At 46.9% G+C, this 18,269-nt stretch overlaps 1 protein-coding gene across 1 annotated transcript in view; it reads right to left on the reverse strand.

The window, feature by feature from the left end:
- RASGEF1B (RasGEF domain family member 1B) overlaps positions 1-18,269 on the reverse strand; it is a 264,461-nt gene that overhangs the window by 221,954 nt on the left and 24,238 nt on the right. The window contains exon 2 of the mRNA XM_083458826.1: positions 12,159-12,206. Within this exon, the coding sequence (XP_083314952.1) occupies positions 12,159-12,206 (48 nt within the window). The remainder of the gene's footprint in view (positions 1-12,158; positions 12,207-18,269) is intronic.

The following is an 18,269-nucleotide window of genomic DNA, read 5'->3' on the forward strand; positions in this document are numbered from 1 at the left end:
CTTTTAAGTCTTCCGGCAAGCCTCTCACAATAGGAACCTCTCTGTCCTAGAATCAAATGTAGCACCGAGAACTCTAGAAGAGACAAAATTCATATGCGGCAATCCAGCTGTTCTGAGAGAGACTCCAAACTGTGCATAGAGCTTTGTGCACGCAGAGGCGATTGGAGGTGCTTCAATGTCAGAAACAGCCCTGTGCACATTGATGCACATAGATCTGCTTCTGACATCCAAGAACATAAGAAGTGCCTGCTGGACCAGAATCGTGTTCCCACAGTAGCCAACCAGATTCCCATGGGAGGCATGCAATGAGAACCCAAGCACAACAATAATCTCCCCTTCTGATATTTCTAGCAACCGGTATTCAGAAACATTTACTGCTTCCAACAATAGAAGAAGATCATCAGCCATTGGTAGCTTGATCCCCCACGAATTTGTCTAATCCTCTTTTAAAGTTGGTGACCATCACACCCTCTTGTGAAAGTGTATTTAGATTAACAAGGAAGCTGTGGGCATTGGATTTTTCAGAAAACTTTGGGTCAGAATGTTTGCCCCTGAGTGAAATGGAAACTCAGACCCAAATTCAATAGCTGACCTAAGTCAATCTAGTGTAGCAGTTAGAGAAGACTGGAAAGATGTGGGTTTAAGTCCTCAGTCATCCCTGAATCTTGCTTTGGGACCTTGAGCAAGTTACTCTGTCTCAGGTAGTAATAGTGACCAAGGGAAGATCAAGGGAAGTAATAGTGCCACTGTATTCTGCTCTGGTCAGACCTCACCTGGAGTACTGTGTCCAGTTCTGGGCACCACAGTTCAAGAAGGACACTGACAAACTGGAACGTGTCCAGAGGAGGGCAACCCAAATGGTCAAAGGCCTGGAAACGATGCCTTATGAGGAACGGCTAAGGGAGCTGGGCATGTTTAGCCTGGAGAAGAGGAGGTTAAGGGGTGATATGATAGCCATGTTCAAATATATAAAAGGATGTCACATAGAGGAGGGAGAAAGGTTGTTTTCTGCTGCTCCAGAGAAGCGGACACAGAGCAATGGATCCAAACTACAAGAAAGAAGATTCCACCTAAACATTAGGAAGAACTTCCTGACAGTAAGAGCTGTTTGACAGTGGAATTTGCTGCCAAGGAGTGTGGTGGAGTCTTCTTCTTTGGAGGTCTTTAAGCAGAGGCTTGACAACCATATGTCAGGAGTGCTCTGATGGTGTTTCCTGCTTGGCAGGGGGTTGGACTCGATGGCCCTTGTGGTCTCTTCCAACTCTATGATTCTATGATTCTATGATTCTAGGTTTGACTGCTACCTCAAAGGGTTGTTGATCTTCCTGGAAGAAAAGTAGGCTATAAAATACAGCTGACATTCAGGCATGACTGTGTAAGCAAAATGCCTTCTTCCATGCAGAAGAGGGAGGTATCAGCAAGACTTCGGTAATCCTACTAGGAAATGATATACAATGAATTGAAGAAAATGTTAAAAATAACTTTTGTAAAAAAAACCAGAAGCCTTTTTATTAGGTATTTTAGGTCAAGACATACCAAAAGAAAAGAGGACTTTATTTATGTATGTCACTGCAGCAGCAAGAATGTTGATTGCACAAAATTGGAAGACTGGAGAAATACCAGCTAAAGAACAGTGGCAAGAGAAGTTGGTGAACTATGCAGAACTGGCAAAAATGACAGAAAGACTAAGAGAAAAAGACAACAAAGACTTTGAAAAAGATTGGGAACCATTCATATTATATTTGAAAGGCAATAGACTTGATGGCAGGGTTTAAATAAACATTCACATTATTAGCACCAGAAAATGTTTGGAAGATAGTGAAATAAGATGATGTATTTAATTTAATTTTTATGTTTTTATGTTATGTTATTAATAACTTTTTCTGTTGAGAGATAGCAAAGCGGGTGAAAATAGAAACAAACCAGAAACGCAAGTTGGGGGAAGTCTTGGAGGGGAGGGAGGGAGGAATATATAGTAAATGTGAAGAATTTGAGATGTATATAATGAATGAAAATGAAAAATGATTAAAAAAAAAAAAAAGACTTTGCAGAAACCCACCAGGCTACAGGCCCTTCCTCTTTCTCTCAGGACCTGCTAATACTAGGAATATTAATTGTGCAGAGAGCTCATGAAACGTTCCAGCAGGATTTATATTTGCTGACTAACGGCCATCATCTGCCTTCCATTTAGTTAATGAACGTTTGGAGAACTCTCCGATAATTACAGAGAAAGTGGATGGGCTATAATGCAAACCGTCGAAAGGATCGCCTTCTCTTACTTCTTCATTTAATGCTAAATGCCTCTAATTGCTCCACTTAATTGCAGGACAATATTTACTCAGCAGGGAGAAAGGACCTTGCCAGCAACAGAGGCAGTATGGCTTTCTGAATGGGAATCAGAACTTTGACATCTCCTATTCATTTAAAAACAAAGAAGCAAAAACATCACTATGATATTCAGGGCCAAACAGATATGTTGGTGTTGGGGGGGGATTCTAAATGGCACCCACCCCGTGCTTTTGAGTAAGTCTTATTCATGCCAACTCAGGAGTCCAACAATGAGACTGTCCTGATAGATGAATTCATATAACGGGGAACAATTATCTGTCTCCCATTTTGCTGCCTTTAATGATACTCAGGGTCTGTTGTCTCTTCAGCTTCCTCCACAGCTGGTCTATGTCCAATTACAGGTATACATTTAGCATGGAGCAAGGTGAGGAATGTCAGTGTGATGGCCTGGGGCTCGGGCTCAGAACCAGAGGAGACTCAGTCTGCACCAGATCCTTTGCCTCAGGCATCATCTGAACCAAGTCTGGGGCCTGATTCTGAAGAGCTCCAGTCTGCACAGGTTCCCCTGAAACAAACACCAGCTGGGCTGAGTCAGGGGCCTGAGCCTGCCCTGGCTCCAGATGCAGGGATTACCTCGTTGCCTTCAGCTGGGCCATCACTTACAGCTGCTCCACTACCGGTTGGGTCAGGGGAGGCTGAGGCGGCCCCTTGGTCTAGTAACCCACCGACGTCTGCCGAGCTGCGGAGACTCAGGTCTGAGAGAAGGAGAGACCTGAGTACTTGCAGGAGGAGTGCTCGCCTTTGGGCAAAACAGGGAGGTGAGTCGCCAAGGGATCAGGATCGGCCATTACCCCAACAAAGATAAAAGGTTGTCGGACCCCGACCCAGGTTGTGGGAGCAACATTGCTGTATGCCAGATCCTGCACCTGTCCTTGCCTGGTTTCCTGCCTCGTGTCCTGCCTTGGCCCTGTCGGACTGACTCCTTCGGATTCTGGACCGGTCCTGGACTGCGTTTCACAGGTTACCCCCGGGCCCAGCACAGTCAGGATGTGAGACAGAATATGATCATCTCGGCTTTTCTATAGGGTCCTCAACACTCTCTATGGCGACGCCCATTTTTTGCCACACCCACCACAGACATGTAGCCCCCAGAAAGTGAATGCGGCCCTCAAGCCAAAACAGATGTACCACGAACATGCGAACCTGGAGTCCTGATTGAAAACAGTGGTGAGTTGTCAAACAAGTCAGCTTCATATTCATAGAACCATAGAATCATAGAGTTGGAAGAGACCACAAGGGCCATCGAGTCCCACCCCCTGCCAAGCAGGAAACACCATCAGAGCACTCCTGACATATGGTTGTCAAGCCTCTGCTTAAAGACCTCCAAAGTAGGAGACTCCACCACACTCCTTGGCAGCAAATTCCACTGTCAAACAGCTCTTACTGTCAGGAAGTTCTTCCTAATGTTTAGGTGGAATCTTCTTTCTTGTAGTTTGGATCCATTGCTCCGTGTCCGCTTCTCTGGAGCAGCAGAAAACAACCTTTCTCCCTCCTCTATATGACATCCTTTTATATATTTGAACATGGTTTGCAGTGGGCTTCTTAACCACTAACCATCGTTGGTTGTGAGCTGGGTATCCTGGATCACACCTACACTGAGATCCTTTGAAACTGAAAGTAGAAGACCTCCTTGGGGCCATGAGGGGAGGGGGGGTGAACCCTGCAACCCCCATGGCTCAGCTGGGCTTTTCTGAGGCTTATCCACACAGCACTAGAGCATGTAAAGAGGGTTCGGTGGCACATGGACCAGCACTGTATTGTCTTACCGTCAGTGAGAAGGGGGCCAGGAGGCCACCACTGTGTGGCTGTGCGAGTGGAAGCACCATTCCTTATCACCTTGGGCCGCAAAATGGATTGGGCTGCCCCTGCTCCCACCGCTGTGTCCACACAATGTTGACTCACTTCTCCATAATGAAACGTGGGTAAAGTTGCACTGTGAATTGTGTGGCGAGTTCCTGGCCCAACTCCCCCAGCGTAAATAATGAAGTGTGACACAATTATTAATGTTAATGGGTTAAATAAGGCCAGAACTTTATCAGTTACAGGTGATGAGTGGTATTGGCTTAGGCATTGGTCCTAACCAACTATATCCGACTTCAGCCCGTCTGCTTGAAGTCCGGGAAGGGTTAACTACCATTGGGTGAATCCTGCTGATGCACATCAACTAGGAACTCTCTCAGGGTCACCGAAAGGGGCCTTAGGCCCTCATCTCCCTAGGCTTCGGACAGGGCCACGGCCCCCGTAATCCTTTATCGGACTACCCTTCAATATGTGGGGCAGGTGATGGCGCTACCTCCCCTCTTCCATCTACAGAACAATACCAATGCCTAACCGCCAATACCCACAAAGTTGTGACGATTTGCTACGAGGTAGGCGAAAACCAAGTGGCTGGTGCCAATTTGCCAAGTGGAAAAATTTCTACCAGGCCTCTCAATGGCGACCAACCAAGGTCCATAGCAAGGTCAAGGAACGAAAACCTTATCCGGGCGGGAGGGTGGGAAAAGCACGACCAGCTGGCAGGCGGGGAAAGAGGGAGATCCCCGGCTGCGTCCTGCCTTAAGTAGGGCAGGCCACACGCCCAGAGCCAGTCGATTGGCTGGCCAGGGGGTGATCCCCAATCACGCGGGGCTGGGCTCCAGCCACCGTGCGCCTGGTGTGGCCATGAAGCCCGCAACTCCACCTCCTTTGAGGGCAGAAGAGGCTTTGCAGAATCCTCCCACAGTTGCAGACTCTCCTCTACTTCAGCTTCAAAGTTATAATTTGGGTATTTGCTACCATGTTCTGCTACTCAGCCGGCTCTCCTGGCTCACCATGTACAGCAATTTTACAGAATTACTCATCTCCTTGTTATTTAATGTTGCAAGGCAGATAGGAAGAGTTGCAGATGAGCTTTGCCATTGATTTATCCAGAGGTATTCTCTTCCTGTATAGATTTCTGCCCAAGGAACTGCTGCTTAGTTTTCAAGGCAAAGGTAGCAGTGCTCGCGCCAGGAGCAAACAGAATTCACCCTCCAATCAATAGCGGTTCAGACATTAGTGACTTTCCAAACTGAAAACAGCACAACATTTTATCAGTCATGCCTGGGTGTGCTATTTATCTGTTCAGCACACACACACACAAACACACACACCCCTTCCAATATTATTCTCTGGTACACAAACTGCCCCATTTCAACCAAACTTCAAAATGGCAAATCCTATTACATCACAGATTAAACTAGACTCCGCCAGGACCCGAGGAATCAGTATAAAAGGATTACATAAGGCTCACACAGCTGTCAAATGCCCAAGAGAACATGGAGGCCTTTTTCCTGATTGCACTCAAGGGAATAAAAAGATCTGAACTGTTTAGTTGCCTGGAGTTTGTTCTTTATGCCTCAAAATAGCTGCAGTTGTAGATGTTTCAAGGGAATAATTACCTGTGGTCAGGAAACCATTATCCCCACCCACTACCCCACCCAACTCATTTGTATATCTGTTTCACATTATATTTCCTGTCATCTGAATCACAGAGTTGAAAGGGACTGCAAGGGTCATCTATTCCAACCCCCTGCAATGCAGGAATCTCAGCTAAAGGATCCATGACAGATGGCTGCCCAACCTCTTCTTTAAAACTTCCAAGGAAGGAGAGTCCGCCACCTCCCGAAGGAGGCCTTTCCACTGTCAAACAGCTCTCACTGTCAGAAAGTTCTTCCTGATGTTGAGCTGGAACCTCTTTTCTTGTAACTTGAAGCCATTGGTTCAAGTCTTCTACCCTCCGGAACAGGAGAAAACAAGCTTGCTGCATCTTTCATGTGACAGCCCTTGAGATATTTGAAGATCTCCTCTCAATCTCCTCTTTTCTCCAACTCCCTCAAGGTTCCTCATAAGGCTTGGTTTCCAGACCCTGAAGGAGCGTCTCCACCTCCATCGTTCAGCCCGGACACTGAGGTCCAGCACCGAGGACCTTCTGGTTGTTCCCTCACTGCGAGAAGTGAGGTTGCAGGGAACCAGGCGGAGGGCCTTCTCGGTGGTGGCACCCGCCCTCTGGAACGCCCTCCCGCCAGATGTCAAAGAGAAGAACAACTACCAGATTTTTAGAAGACATCTGAAGGCAGCCCTGTTTAGGGAAGCTTTTAATGTTCAATGTTTCATCGTGTTTTTAACATTCTGTTGGGAGCAGCCAGATGGGTGGGATATAAAAGAAAAATATTACTACTACTACTACTACTTTATCATCTTGGTCATCCTCATCTGCAAACATTCTCTAACCCCTAGTGGTGCAGCAATAAAACTGTTAGCACACTTGCAAAGCTAAGCAGGGTCCAGTATGGTTTCCTGTTGGATGGGGAACTAGTATGTGCCGAGATTCCTGCATTGCAGCTGGTTGGATTAAATGGCCCTCCTTCCAGTTCCTTCCAGTTCTACAATTCTATGGTTCTATAAGCTAAAAGAGGGAAATGTAATGAAGTGTGGTATACACATGCATACTTTCAAAAAACAATGTTCTGCTCACTGACTTAAATAGCATGCATTTTATTTTATATTTTTAATTTTATGTTATTTTTTAATAGCATGCATAGAATCATAGAATCCTAGAGTTGGAAGAGACCACAAGGGCCATCGAGTCCAACCCCCTGCCAAGCAGGAAACACCATCAGAGCACTCCTGACATATGGCTGTCAAGCCTCTGCTTAAAGACCTCCAAAGTAGGAGACTCCACCACACTCCTTGGCAGCAAATTCCACTGTCGAACAGCTCTTACTGTCAGGAAGTTCTTCCTAATGTTTAGGTGGAATCTTCTTTCTTGTAGTTTGGATCCATTGCTCCGTGTCCGCTTCTCTGGAGCAGCAGAAAACAACCTTTCTCCCTCCTCTATGTGACATCCTTTTATATATTTGAACATGGCTATCATATCACCCCTTAACCACACTTAATGCAGTGTGTTTTCTTCACCAAAAATTTCACAGGCATTGCTAAAGGGCAGATAAAACTGTGTTGTGATCCACTTGGCCACCCTGCTCTGGAATATGGCCAGCTGCTTTGGCAAAACCACTCTGGGTATTAACCTGGAGGGCTCCAGCCTACGTGTCTGCAAATGGAATTAGAAAAAGAAGAAAGTAGGGGGAGGGCCTTAACTGCTCAAAATATTAGAAGAGAATCTGCGCACATTCTGAGAGGCATGTATACAAACATTTTCAGAATGTTCTGGTTGTCAGGGTGCATTAAGCTAAGAATGCACCAAACTTCTGATTTGTGAGTGCTGATGATATTCTTGTATTATTCTGAGAGACATTTCATGCACCACTGCTTAGAAGGAGGCATGTATGAACACCGCCTTTTTAGATGCTTTGAGTAGTCATGGTACCTTCAAGTACAGTATATCTGAAGGAGCGTCTCCACCTCCATTGTTCTACCCGGACACTGAGGTCCAGTGCTGAGGGCCTTCTGGCAGTTCCCTCACTGCAAGAAGCCAAGTTACAGGGAACCAGGCAGAGGGCCTTCTCGGTAGTGGCACCCGCTCTGTGGAACGCCCTCCCACCAGATGTCAAAGAGAAGAACAACTACCAGACTTTTAGAAGACATCTGAAGGCAGCTCTGTTTCGGGAAGCTTTTAATGTTTGATGTATTATAGTATTTTAATATTCTTTTGGAAGCCGCCCAGAGTGGCTGGGGAAGCCCAGCCAGATGGGCGGGGTATAAATAATAAATTTATTATTATTATTATTATTATTATTATTATTACATACAGGCTGCCACGGTCCGGTTCATGGGCGATCGAAGTCCCATCAGCGGACGTCAGGACTGGGGGCAAGATGGTGGGGTGGGAGCAGGAATGGAGGTCCAGAAGCCAGGAGTCCAGGGGTTGGAGAGCCGGGAGTCAAGAAGCCGAGGGTCAGGAAGCAAGGAGTCAAGAAGTCAAGGGTCCGAGGATCAAGAAGCCCGGAGTCAAGAAGCCGAGGTTCAAGGATCAGGAAGCAAGAAGCCAAACACAGCAAGGCAGGAAGCGTGTAGCTGTGGCAAATTGCTGAAGGTAAATGCTGACCTTATATCTCTTCCCTGCTCTTGCCACCAGGTGCTGTGAGTCACCTGTAAGGCTGCACCCTGCTTCTTCAGAACAAACTTAGGAAGGCCCCAGTCCTGCAAGGTCCTATTGGCCACAGGGCCTGGCTCCTGCATGCAAACCTGAAACAGGCCAACATAGACCATGTGGAGATAGCCTAACCATTGAGCTAATTACTGTGAGTCAGTCCAGAGTACAGTGCCAAAGAATATGATAACCGCATCCCCTCAACCAGCCTATATAGTAAAAAAAAAATTAAAAAATAGCAAAGAAACTATTGACCTTATGCTGAACTGATAAGTAGAATGAGATGCTATGGTAATTCAGTTTTCAGTTCTAAGGCATTTTAATGGAGTCCTGTTACTATGGGAAACTTGATACTATGTGTAATGAGAATGCGATATACCAATAGTGCCATATAGCATGGTGTATTGTAAGCAATGCTACGTTCTGCCATTGCGCTACATTGTGCCCTGACACATTGCTATAATAAAGATGCAAAGGCGTATGTATGTATGCGCTGCCAAGCCCAGGCAGCACTAAAGGCCAGCTGCTGTCTCTTCTCCCACACATGTCCCCATTCCAAGATACATGGAGTATGAGCCTTTAGCCTTATTGTATATCACAGGAATGCATGGGCAAATCCTGACATGACTTAGAATCTGGGCAAAATACCTGGGGCTGTATCCAACTACAGTGGTACCTCGGGTTACATACGCTTCAGGTTACATACGCTTCAGGTTACAGACTCCGCTAACCCAGAAATAGTACCTCGGGTTAAGAACTTGGCTTCAGGATGAGAACAGAAATCAGGCGGCGGCGGCGTGGCAGCAGCAGAAAGCCCCATTAGCTAAAGTGGTGCTTCAGGTTAAGAACAGTTTCAGGTTAAGAACGGACCTCCAGAACGAATTAAGTACGTAACCAGAGGTACCACTGTAATGTATTTCACCAGTGCGAGGATTTCCACTTACACAGTGCAACTCCCCGCTGCCATCTCTTCAAAATAGAAAGGATTGTTTAAAAAAAAAAGGTCTCTTTTGGCAGAAACTTATTTCTGTGGAACAAATTCTGAGGCCCTCTCCCCCCCAAATCATGGTCCCGCAAAAGATTTACCTTCCACTCTGGGGATTTACCCTACGCAGTGAAAGCAGCAATCCCTCTTGCTGTTCTGGCTTCTGGGATAGCTGCGCAGCCTGCATTCGCTCCATAAGACGCACACACATTTCCCCTTACTCTTCAGAAGGGAAAAAGTGAGTCTTATAGAGCAAAAAATACGGTAAGTCCTGTGCAAATTACTTTAAAAGCGCTCCCACGCTCACTGGAGTTACAAACCTCCCTCTTCTGCTTAAATCCTTAACGCTGCTCGGCCCTAAGATTATCCACTTAAAATCAATCGGGTGCAACAGTCCTGCCTTTTCTGGGGGCACCAGATCAATTCTTGCCACACTTAGGAATGATTCATTCCCACAGCATGAGCGCAATGCCGAAGGCGAGCGCTAAGACTTAGAAGACCCGGCTTCTGCTTAAAGAAACACCGATGGTGGGAAAGGGAGCGACAACTGGGGAAACTGCAAAGAAGGGGAAACTGCAAAGAAAACCATCTTCCTGCTCTGCTCTTGCTGCTGCTCTCCCTGAAAGGAGGAGAGAGATGCTGGGCCATCCCTGGACCACCATGGGGGACCCCCTATTTTTTTTTACTATTATTAAAGATTTTCTTGGTTTATGAAAGTATGTGCAATCTCTCTCTCTCTCTCTCTCTCTCTCTCTCTCTCTCTTTTCCAATTAACATTTTTTACAGATCAGTTTCATTTGTTGAGACATTAGGAAGAAAAGGGGGGAAGGTGAGTGGGGGGGTTGCGATGTTTCTATTACACTTAATATATGTGGGGTTTTGTGTCAGTGTCGCTTGTGCAGGTTCTCTGCTATTCACTTGTGTTCCTTTGGTGGTGAGAGAGGTTGGGGTTGGCCTAGAGTGTGGTTGTTTGTTTGTGGTTGGCTGTGGTGATCTTTGTTTTCATGTGTGAGTGTTTTGGATCAGGTTGGCCGTATTGATTTGTATGCTGTTGGTGGATTTTTGTTGTTGTCTTGTTGGGGTGTGTATGTGATAAAGGGGAGCCATACCGGGGTGAAGGTGTCTTCTTCTGTTTGTCCCCCTGTCAGTTTCAGTTTATCGGTTGATTTTTCTAGTAAGGCTGTTTCCCATAGTATTTGGTACCATTGGTCCATACTTACTCCTGACAGGTCTCTCCAGTGTCTGGTTATGGTGTTTCTGGCTGCTGAAAGTAGGTGGGTTATGAGTTCTTTGTGGTGTAAATGGGCATTAGTGTCTTGGAAGATGTTTAGAAGAGCCAATTCATAGAATAGAATCATAGAATAGAATCATAGAATCATAGAGTTGGAAGAGACCACAAGGGCCATCGAGTCCAACCCCCTGCCAAGCAGGAAACACCATCAGAGCACTCCTGACATATGGTTGTCAAGCCTCTGCTTAAAGACCTCCAAAGTAGGAGACTCCACCACACTCCTTGGCAGCAAATTCCACTGTCGAACAGCTCTTACTGTCAGGAAGTTCTTCCTAATGTTTAGGTGGAATCTTCTTTCTTGTAGTTTGGATCCATTGCTCCGTGTCCGCTTCTCTGGAGCAGCAGAAAACAACCTTTCTCCCTCCTCTATGTGACATCCTTTTATATATTTGAACATGGCTATCATATCACCCCTTAACCTCCTCTTCTCCAGGCTAAACATGCCCAGCTCCCTTAGCCGTTCCTCGTAAGGCATCGTTTCCAGGCCTTTGACCATTTTGGTTGCCCTCCTCTGGACACGTTCCAGTTTGTCAGTGTCCTTCTTGAATTGTGGTGCCCAGAACTGGACACAGTACTCCAAGTGAGGTCTGACCAGAGCAGAATACAGTGGCAGTATTACTTCTGGGGTGATTTCTAATACTTGCTTAGTTATTTTACATATCCCCCCTCCCCCCCCCCGCGCTAATTTACTGCCCATGTTACTGGGCTTCTTGGTTTGATGGGAAGATTTTTTTAAAAAAAATCACTTGGTTTATTTTTGGGGTGGGAGCTAGAGAGGGGGTTTAGGTTTTTTTTAATCTGCTATTTAGTGGGTGGGAACATTGTTTTGTTCGCTGCTTGCATCCTGCATCTATTACTGTCAGGGGAGGGGCTGGTATTTGGGTTTTTGTATTCCCAATATATGGCATGGAATATTAATGTGTTCTATGATTCCTAACCTAATGGTATAATGATTTGTGCATATATATTTAAGTTGCTTGGAGACCCTTTGGGTGACAAGCGATGGAGAAGTTTCAAAAAACAAATAATAATAAATGTGAATTTTAGGGTAACTGCACTAGAGATCACAGCACTGCTCAGCACAAAATTGATTTTCTGAGGCTGGCTGGCCTGAAACATTAACCAGCAAAGGTTCCCTGGGACTACTACAGCAATCTTGCCTGGGCCTGTACTGAAGGACAGGGGAACTCCCTGAAACATGATTCTGTATTTATTGGTGGGCAGAAGTATTAGCCATTAAGGTCACCTCTTTTGCATACATTGTGGCCAAACTGACCCCAAATCCCTTGAATACAATTGCCATAATGGTGGTGACAGATACAGTCACTGGCCTTTGCCCATCAATTCTCTCTTGAAGATCTGTCTCCACCTCTGTGGAAGAACTAAAAGTCCAGGTACCTAAGAGGACTTTAAACCCATTAAGTCAAAGCACAATAATTTAATGGATGAATTAATAAACATACCTTCTGCTTGGCGCTTTGCTTCAGGCCAATACGGGACTGGCTTCTGGACTGTGAAATAAGCGAGAAAGAGAAATATGATTTTGCTGAGGAGGGGAAATCGTGTGTGTTTTTAAAACGTCACATTAATGCTTTCTTGCAGCATTAATTCCTTTCGAGTTCTGGCAAAATAAAGTGCCTTCTTATAGTGATTAAGAGTGGTATTCAGATACATTTTAATTTCAGGGACGCGGGTGGCGCTGTGGGTTAAACCACAGAGCCTAGGGCTTGCCGATCAGAAGGTCAGCGGTTCAAATCCCCGCGACGGGGTGAGCTCCCGTTGCTTGGTCCCTGCTCCTGCCAACCTAGCAGTTTGAAAGCACGTCAAGTAGATAAATAGGTACCACTCCAGCAGGAAGGTAAACGGAGTTTCTGTACACTGCTCTGGTTCGCCAGAAGCGGCTTAGTCATGCTGGCCATATGACCCTGAAGCTGTATGCCGGCTCCCTTGGCCAATAAAGCGAGATGAGCGCTGCAACCCCCGAGTCGGTCATGACTGGACCTAATGGTCAGGCGTCCCTTTACCTTACCCTGAGTAAAACATAGTCGAATACCACCCTATAGCTTCCATTCTAACCCACTTACCTGGAAGTAAGCCCCATTGAATTCATTGCTTTCTGAATAGACATTGTTACAATTACACTGTAAACCGTAGCTTAGCATTAAGTACAAAGTGGGCCTTGTGCAACCTTAAGAGGTTCCCTCAAAGGCACTGACCCCAGTTTAAGATCAGTTTCTCGGCATTTGGGTTATTTGCTTTTCTCAGCTCGCTCAGCCTTGTTGCTCCTGCTCTCTGTGCAATAATTTATGTGCACAAACACACCAGCCCTCACTTTCCTTAGAGATGCTCGACAGTCTGCTGAGCTTTAAGATAGTATCCCATTAACCAAGATAAATTTTAAGGTTGCTTCAAAGTGTTTGTAGATGTAACAAATGTTAAGGAAACCAACATCAGACCAATAAATAAATGAAGAGATTGCTCCACACCGGATGCAGTTTTGTTGGCTGAAGAATTGAACTGACATCCGGCAGAAAGGAAAGCATTTGAACAAGTCCCGAAGGGTATTTACTTATTTATTACATTTATAGCTCACCGTTCCTCCAAGGCACATGGTTCTCCTCCTCCCCATTTGTAGCCTCACAACAACCCTGTGAGGTAGGCGAACATACCCTCCATTGTCCAATTTTTAGCAGGACATCCCAGATGGACAGAGGCTGCCCAGGCTTCTGATCCCAATTTGAGATGTCCAGTTTTGGCTCCTGTGCTCTGGCCACACCAGCTGGCTTCTGGAAGTACGTCTGGGGCAATGCCACTGCCAGAGGAGGTGGAGGCCACGCCGGTCAACACAGAATCTCCCAATGGCACATGGGCCGGTGCAGCCTTCTGCTAGGCCTTGCAAAGTCTCTCAAGGTTGTGCAAACCGGTGCAACCTTCCCCTAGCCTAGCCCAGGCAGCACAGTGTCTTCTGAGGCTGAGGAGGAGGCCAGCAGGCAAAGATAGGAGGACGGAGGGGTGAATGGGTGGGTGGGCAGAAGAAGAAGAGTTTGGATTTGATATCCCGCTTCATCACTACCCGAAGGAGTCTCAAAGCGGCTCACAGTCTCCTTTCTCTTCCTCCCCCACAACAAACACTCTGTGAGGTGAGTGGGGCTGAGAGACTTCAGAGAAGTGTGACTAGACCAAGGTCACCCAGCAGCTGCATGTGGAGAAGCGGAGACGCGAAGTCGTTTCCCCAGATTACGAGTCTACCGCTCTTAACCACTACACCACACTGGTTCGTTCACTGACAGGTGAACGATGGGGTCAGTGGGATGGAGGGGTGCCCCAGGTTGCCCTCCCAAAATGTGGAGGGGGGTATGGCTGAGAAGCAGTGACTCCTTCAGGGTCAACCAGGGAGCTTCATGGCCAAGTTGGGATTTGAAACTTGCTCTCCCAGGTCCTAGTCCAAGATTCTAACCACCACGGCCTACTGGCTTTAGCGGTGCTCACTAAAAGTGAGTGGCGCTATGGTCTAAACCACTGAGCCTCTTGGCCTTGCCGATCAGAAGGTTGGTGGTTCGAATCCCTGTGATGGGGTGAGCTCCCATTGCTCTGTTCCAGCTCCCGCCAACCTAGTGGTTCAAAAGCACACCAGTGTAAATAGATAAATAGGTACCGCTGTGGCAGGAAGGTAAACGGTGTTTCCGTGAGCTCTGATTTCCGTCACGGTGTTCCATTGCACCCAAAGCGGTTTAGTCATGCTGACCACATGACCCGGACAAATGCTGGCACTCTCGACCTGAAAGCGAGATGAGCGCCACAACCCCATAGTTGCCTTTGACTGGTCTTAACCGTCCAGGGGTCCTTGATCTTACCTTTTAGTGATGCTCAGTCACACTTTATTACTAGGGTGCCATACGCCAGCTTACCAGTTCTCAAGCCTCATTAGACAATAACATGCTCAATAAACTTAGATTTGAAAGCTATATAAGGTCTATGAGTCAACAGCGATTCTATGGGAGTACAGGGTGTTGCCCTGGGCATTCAGATTCCTGTGAATCTCAACCTTCCTTTTAACTGGTATCATTTCTGAAAAGCTAACTCGAAGGTCCTGTTTCTCATTCTCCTACCTAGCAACCTAAATTTCACTGCCAGAACCACACAGCTAAATTCCTCCATGCCATGTGCCATGACCACTGACTCCTCCTCAGCTCTGCTGTATTTTAGAGCTGTATTTTATTCCTGAGTCAGACCACTGGTCCATCCATTTCTATACTACAAACTCAGGCAGGCAGCGGGTTCCCCTTCTCCCTCTATCCCTGCCTCTCTCCTGTTTAAAAAGAAGCCAACATGAAATAGTAATAATGCCACTGATGTGACGCAACCTTGGTCAGCGTGCAAACCACTTATGTGTGTTGGCCCACCAGTTAAAAACCAGTTTCCTGTCCCAGGAATTGGGATCCTATGGTTCTCCAGTTGTGCCAGGCTACCATCATCCTTGGCCACTGGCCAAGCCAGCTGAGGCTGATGGGATTTGGAGTTCAACATCTGGAGGGTCCAAGGTTCTTCAACCTTGTCCTAGATAATCAAACAGAATTATCAGCTGCTACTTGTGTGTGCTAGCAGAGAAGATTGCTGCCTGGATTGTGTGTGACCCATTCAATCCAGCAAAAGGGTCTGCCTATCCATTAATCTCACCTTTCCCCACTCTTTCCCCTGTGGTCTCCTCTCAATCCCACTTCATGAACTGGGAAACATCTGGCAGAGTTAACAAGACGAGCATCAGCAAACCCTAATGAATTTCTGTGGCGCGTCTGGGGGAAAGGCTGGGGCTCAACTAATGAGTTGTCATTTCAATTATTTAAAACACATTAAAACTTTAGGTAAGGAAGAAAAGGAGAGATAGGAGTGCTCTTGGCAGTACTTCCTGGCAAAGCCGCCACAGACAGAAAGGAAAGATTTGTAACAAATTGAGCCTCTTTGCTTTGCCTCCACCCACTTTTCGATCCAGTCTCAACCACTGTTATGTTGCCATAACGGACTACACCTGAGGAATGTTGCGAAAAGGTTCCCAAGCCTTGTTTAAATCAACCATGATTCCTCAAGTTTGGGTTTCACAGGAAACTGTGGTTTGTTTAAAAGTGAAGGTTTAAGACAGGCTTCCTCAAACTCGGCCCTCCAGATGTTTTTGGCCTACAACTCCCATGATCTCTAGCTAGCAGGACCAGAGGTCAGGGATGGTGGGAATTGTAGTCTCAAAACATCTGGAGGGCCGAGGTTGAGGAAGCTTGGTTTAAGAGTTTATCTCCTCCTTTCAAGTGTGAAATAGGGGGAGAAGGGAAGCAGTAGCAGAGGAAGCTGCTTGGGCGCCTGGGGCGACGCACCCAGGGGTGAGGTGTGGCGCCCATAGGGGCAGGGGGTGCACCACGGGGCCTCCAGAGTCTGCCTGCCTCCTCACACTCAGCCACCCTACAGCTGAGGGGGAGGCAGCGGGTGGACCATTTGGGCAGGGCGACACGTGGCTTGGGCACGCCGCAGGCCCCGCAGTGAGTGCCGCCCAGCATTTTGTCACCCCCCTCAGTGGTGACACCCGGGGCAGACCACACCTACCTCACCCCCCTTCCTCCGCCACTGAGGGGAAGGGGAGCATGCAAGCCCAAGTCTCGCGTAGGCTCATTTGCCTGCCAGCAAACCATGGTTTCTCATTACATTTCAACTGAGCCAGAGCAACTAGCCTGAAGCCACAATCAGAGCGCGCAGAAGTGAGATTTGAATCAAGGGACTTCTTGCTCCACAGCGTGCTTTCTTAGCCATTACTCGATGCTGGCTCAGTGCGTTAATAGGATTCTGTGACAAAAATTAAGTGGCTCCCCGATGAAGTGTTCCTCGGAGCTGACATTTCCAAAGGGTCCAAAGGTTTCAACGGGCAGTGGCATAGGTTTCATCAATGAAAAGTAATGATTGTTGGTTCCCCTGTAAGACTCAGAGCATTTATCACATTATGAGAGCCCGCAGGTCCTTTCAAATTAACATCCCAAAGTGCAAGGGTATCTAATGGGTATTGATGGCACTTTAATTAGTTTCCCAATAAAGTCCATATGCTCCTGTCACCTCTGGGTCAGTGGTGAAAATATCAAGTGACAGGGAAGTGGGTGGGGGTGGTGAGAATTTGAGTTGTGTTGGGCATCAGTCATGGGACCAAGGACTAATCTGGATGAGCCCGCACTGGTAGCTCAGTGATCCGGTCCCTGGTTTCTACAGGTAAGATCCCTGCCTGAAGCCCCAGAAAGTGCCTTTCCATCACTGTAGACAAAGGAACCTGTGGACTGTGGGCCTAATCCAGCCCACCAGGCCACTTTGGGCAAACAACACCCACCCACCTTTCCCTGGCCTTATCAGGGGTAGGGTTTGGGAAACTTCAGGTGCAGCTAAAAGGAGAAATTCACTGACGATGACTCTAAAGGAAAATTCACAAACCGCTGCATAAATGTTAAGAACTGGGCACACAGAATGGGAAAAAATGAGTGACAGAGAGAGATCACAGTTGACAGATTCACCCATCCATGCTTTCCATCTGCTAGGTAAAATGATTTAAGTGCATCTTGCCAATTGAAAATAAGCCACTTTGACCATTCACAATTAGGTTACTGTAATGCTAAATTTCTGCCGTAATCTTATCCTGTTAGCTGCACCAGATGATCCTATTTCCCAGTCTGGCAGCTGAACAAACCAGTTGGAACCATTCCATGCTGGAAAGAGGTTGCCTCTGCTGCCGCATGGTGATCATGACCTGCTCAGAAATATCCCAGCAAAAATGGGTTTTCACAGTTATGTAAACAGAGAGAATAACCGGCGAATATTGCAAGTAAAAAAGTAAAGGGAAAGGGCCTCTGGACAGTTAAGTCCAGTCAAAGGTGATTATGAGGTTGTGGCACTCATCTCACTTTCAGGTCGAGGGAGCTGGCATTTGTCTACAGCTAGCTTTCCGGGTCATGTGACTGGCATGACTAAACTGCTTCTGGTGCAATGGAGCACTGTGATGGAAGCCAGAGCTCATGGAAATGCCATTTAGCTTCCTGCCACAGCGGTACCTATTTATCTACTTGCACTGGTGTGCTTTCAAATTGCTAGATTGGCAGGAGCTGGGACCGAGCAACGGGAGCTCACCCCGTCATGAGGATTCAAACCGCCGACCTTCTGATCAGCAAAGAGGCTCAGTGGTTTAGACTACAGCGCCACCCGCGTCCCATCACAATATTGCAAGTGCACTGCAACGATACATGGTTGCGGAGGTGGAGGGAGGTTTTTCAGCATTCCATCATGGACAGCTTTCCCTGGACTGTTTGCCTGTGGTGGGTGGGGCAACAGACCGTGGATCTTAACCTTTGTTCATTAGGCTATATTCCAGAGGTTTCTCGCTGCACACACAGGGCCTACATCACTCCCTCCAAGCAAGCAAGAGCATTATCAGAGTTCAATAACTTTCCAGCCACGCAAAAGCACATGAGGAGGGTGCAAAGCAGGGCTGGTGGGAAGGGGTGTGGATTGAGGAGTGGTACAAACAGAGTCTTCTTCATAAACAGAATAAAAGTTTT

This window comes from Podarcis liolepis, assembly GCF_965112155.1.
Source record: "Podarcis liolepis genome assembly, chromosome: 9".
In the NCBI taxonomy this organism is placed as follows: Eukaryota; Metazoa; Chordata; class Lepidosauria; order Squamata; family Lacertidae; genus Podarcis; species Podarcis liolepis.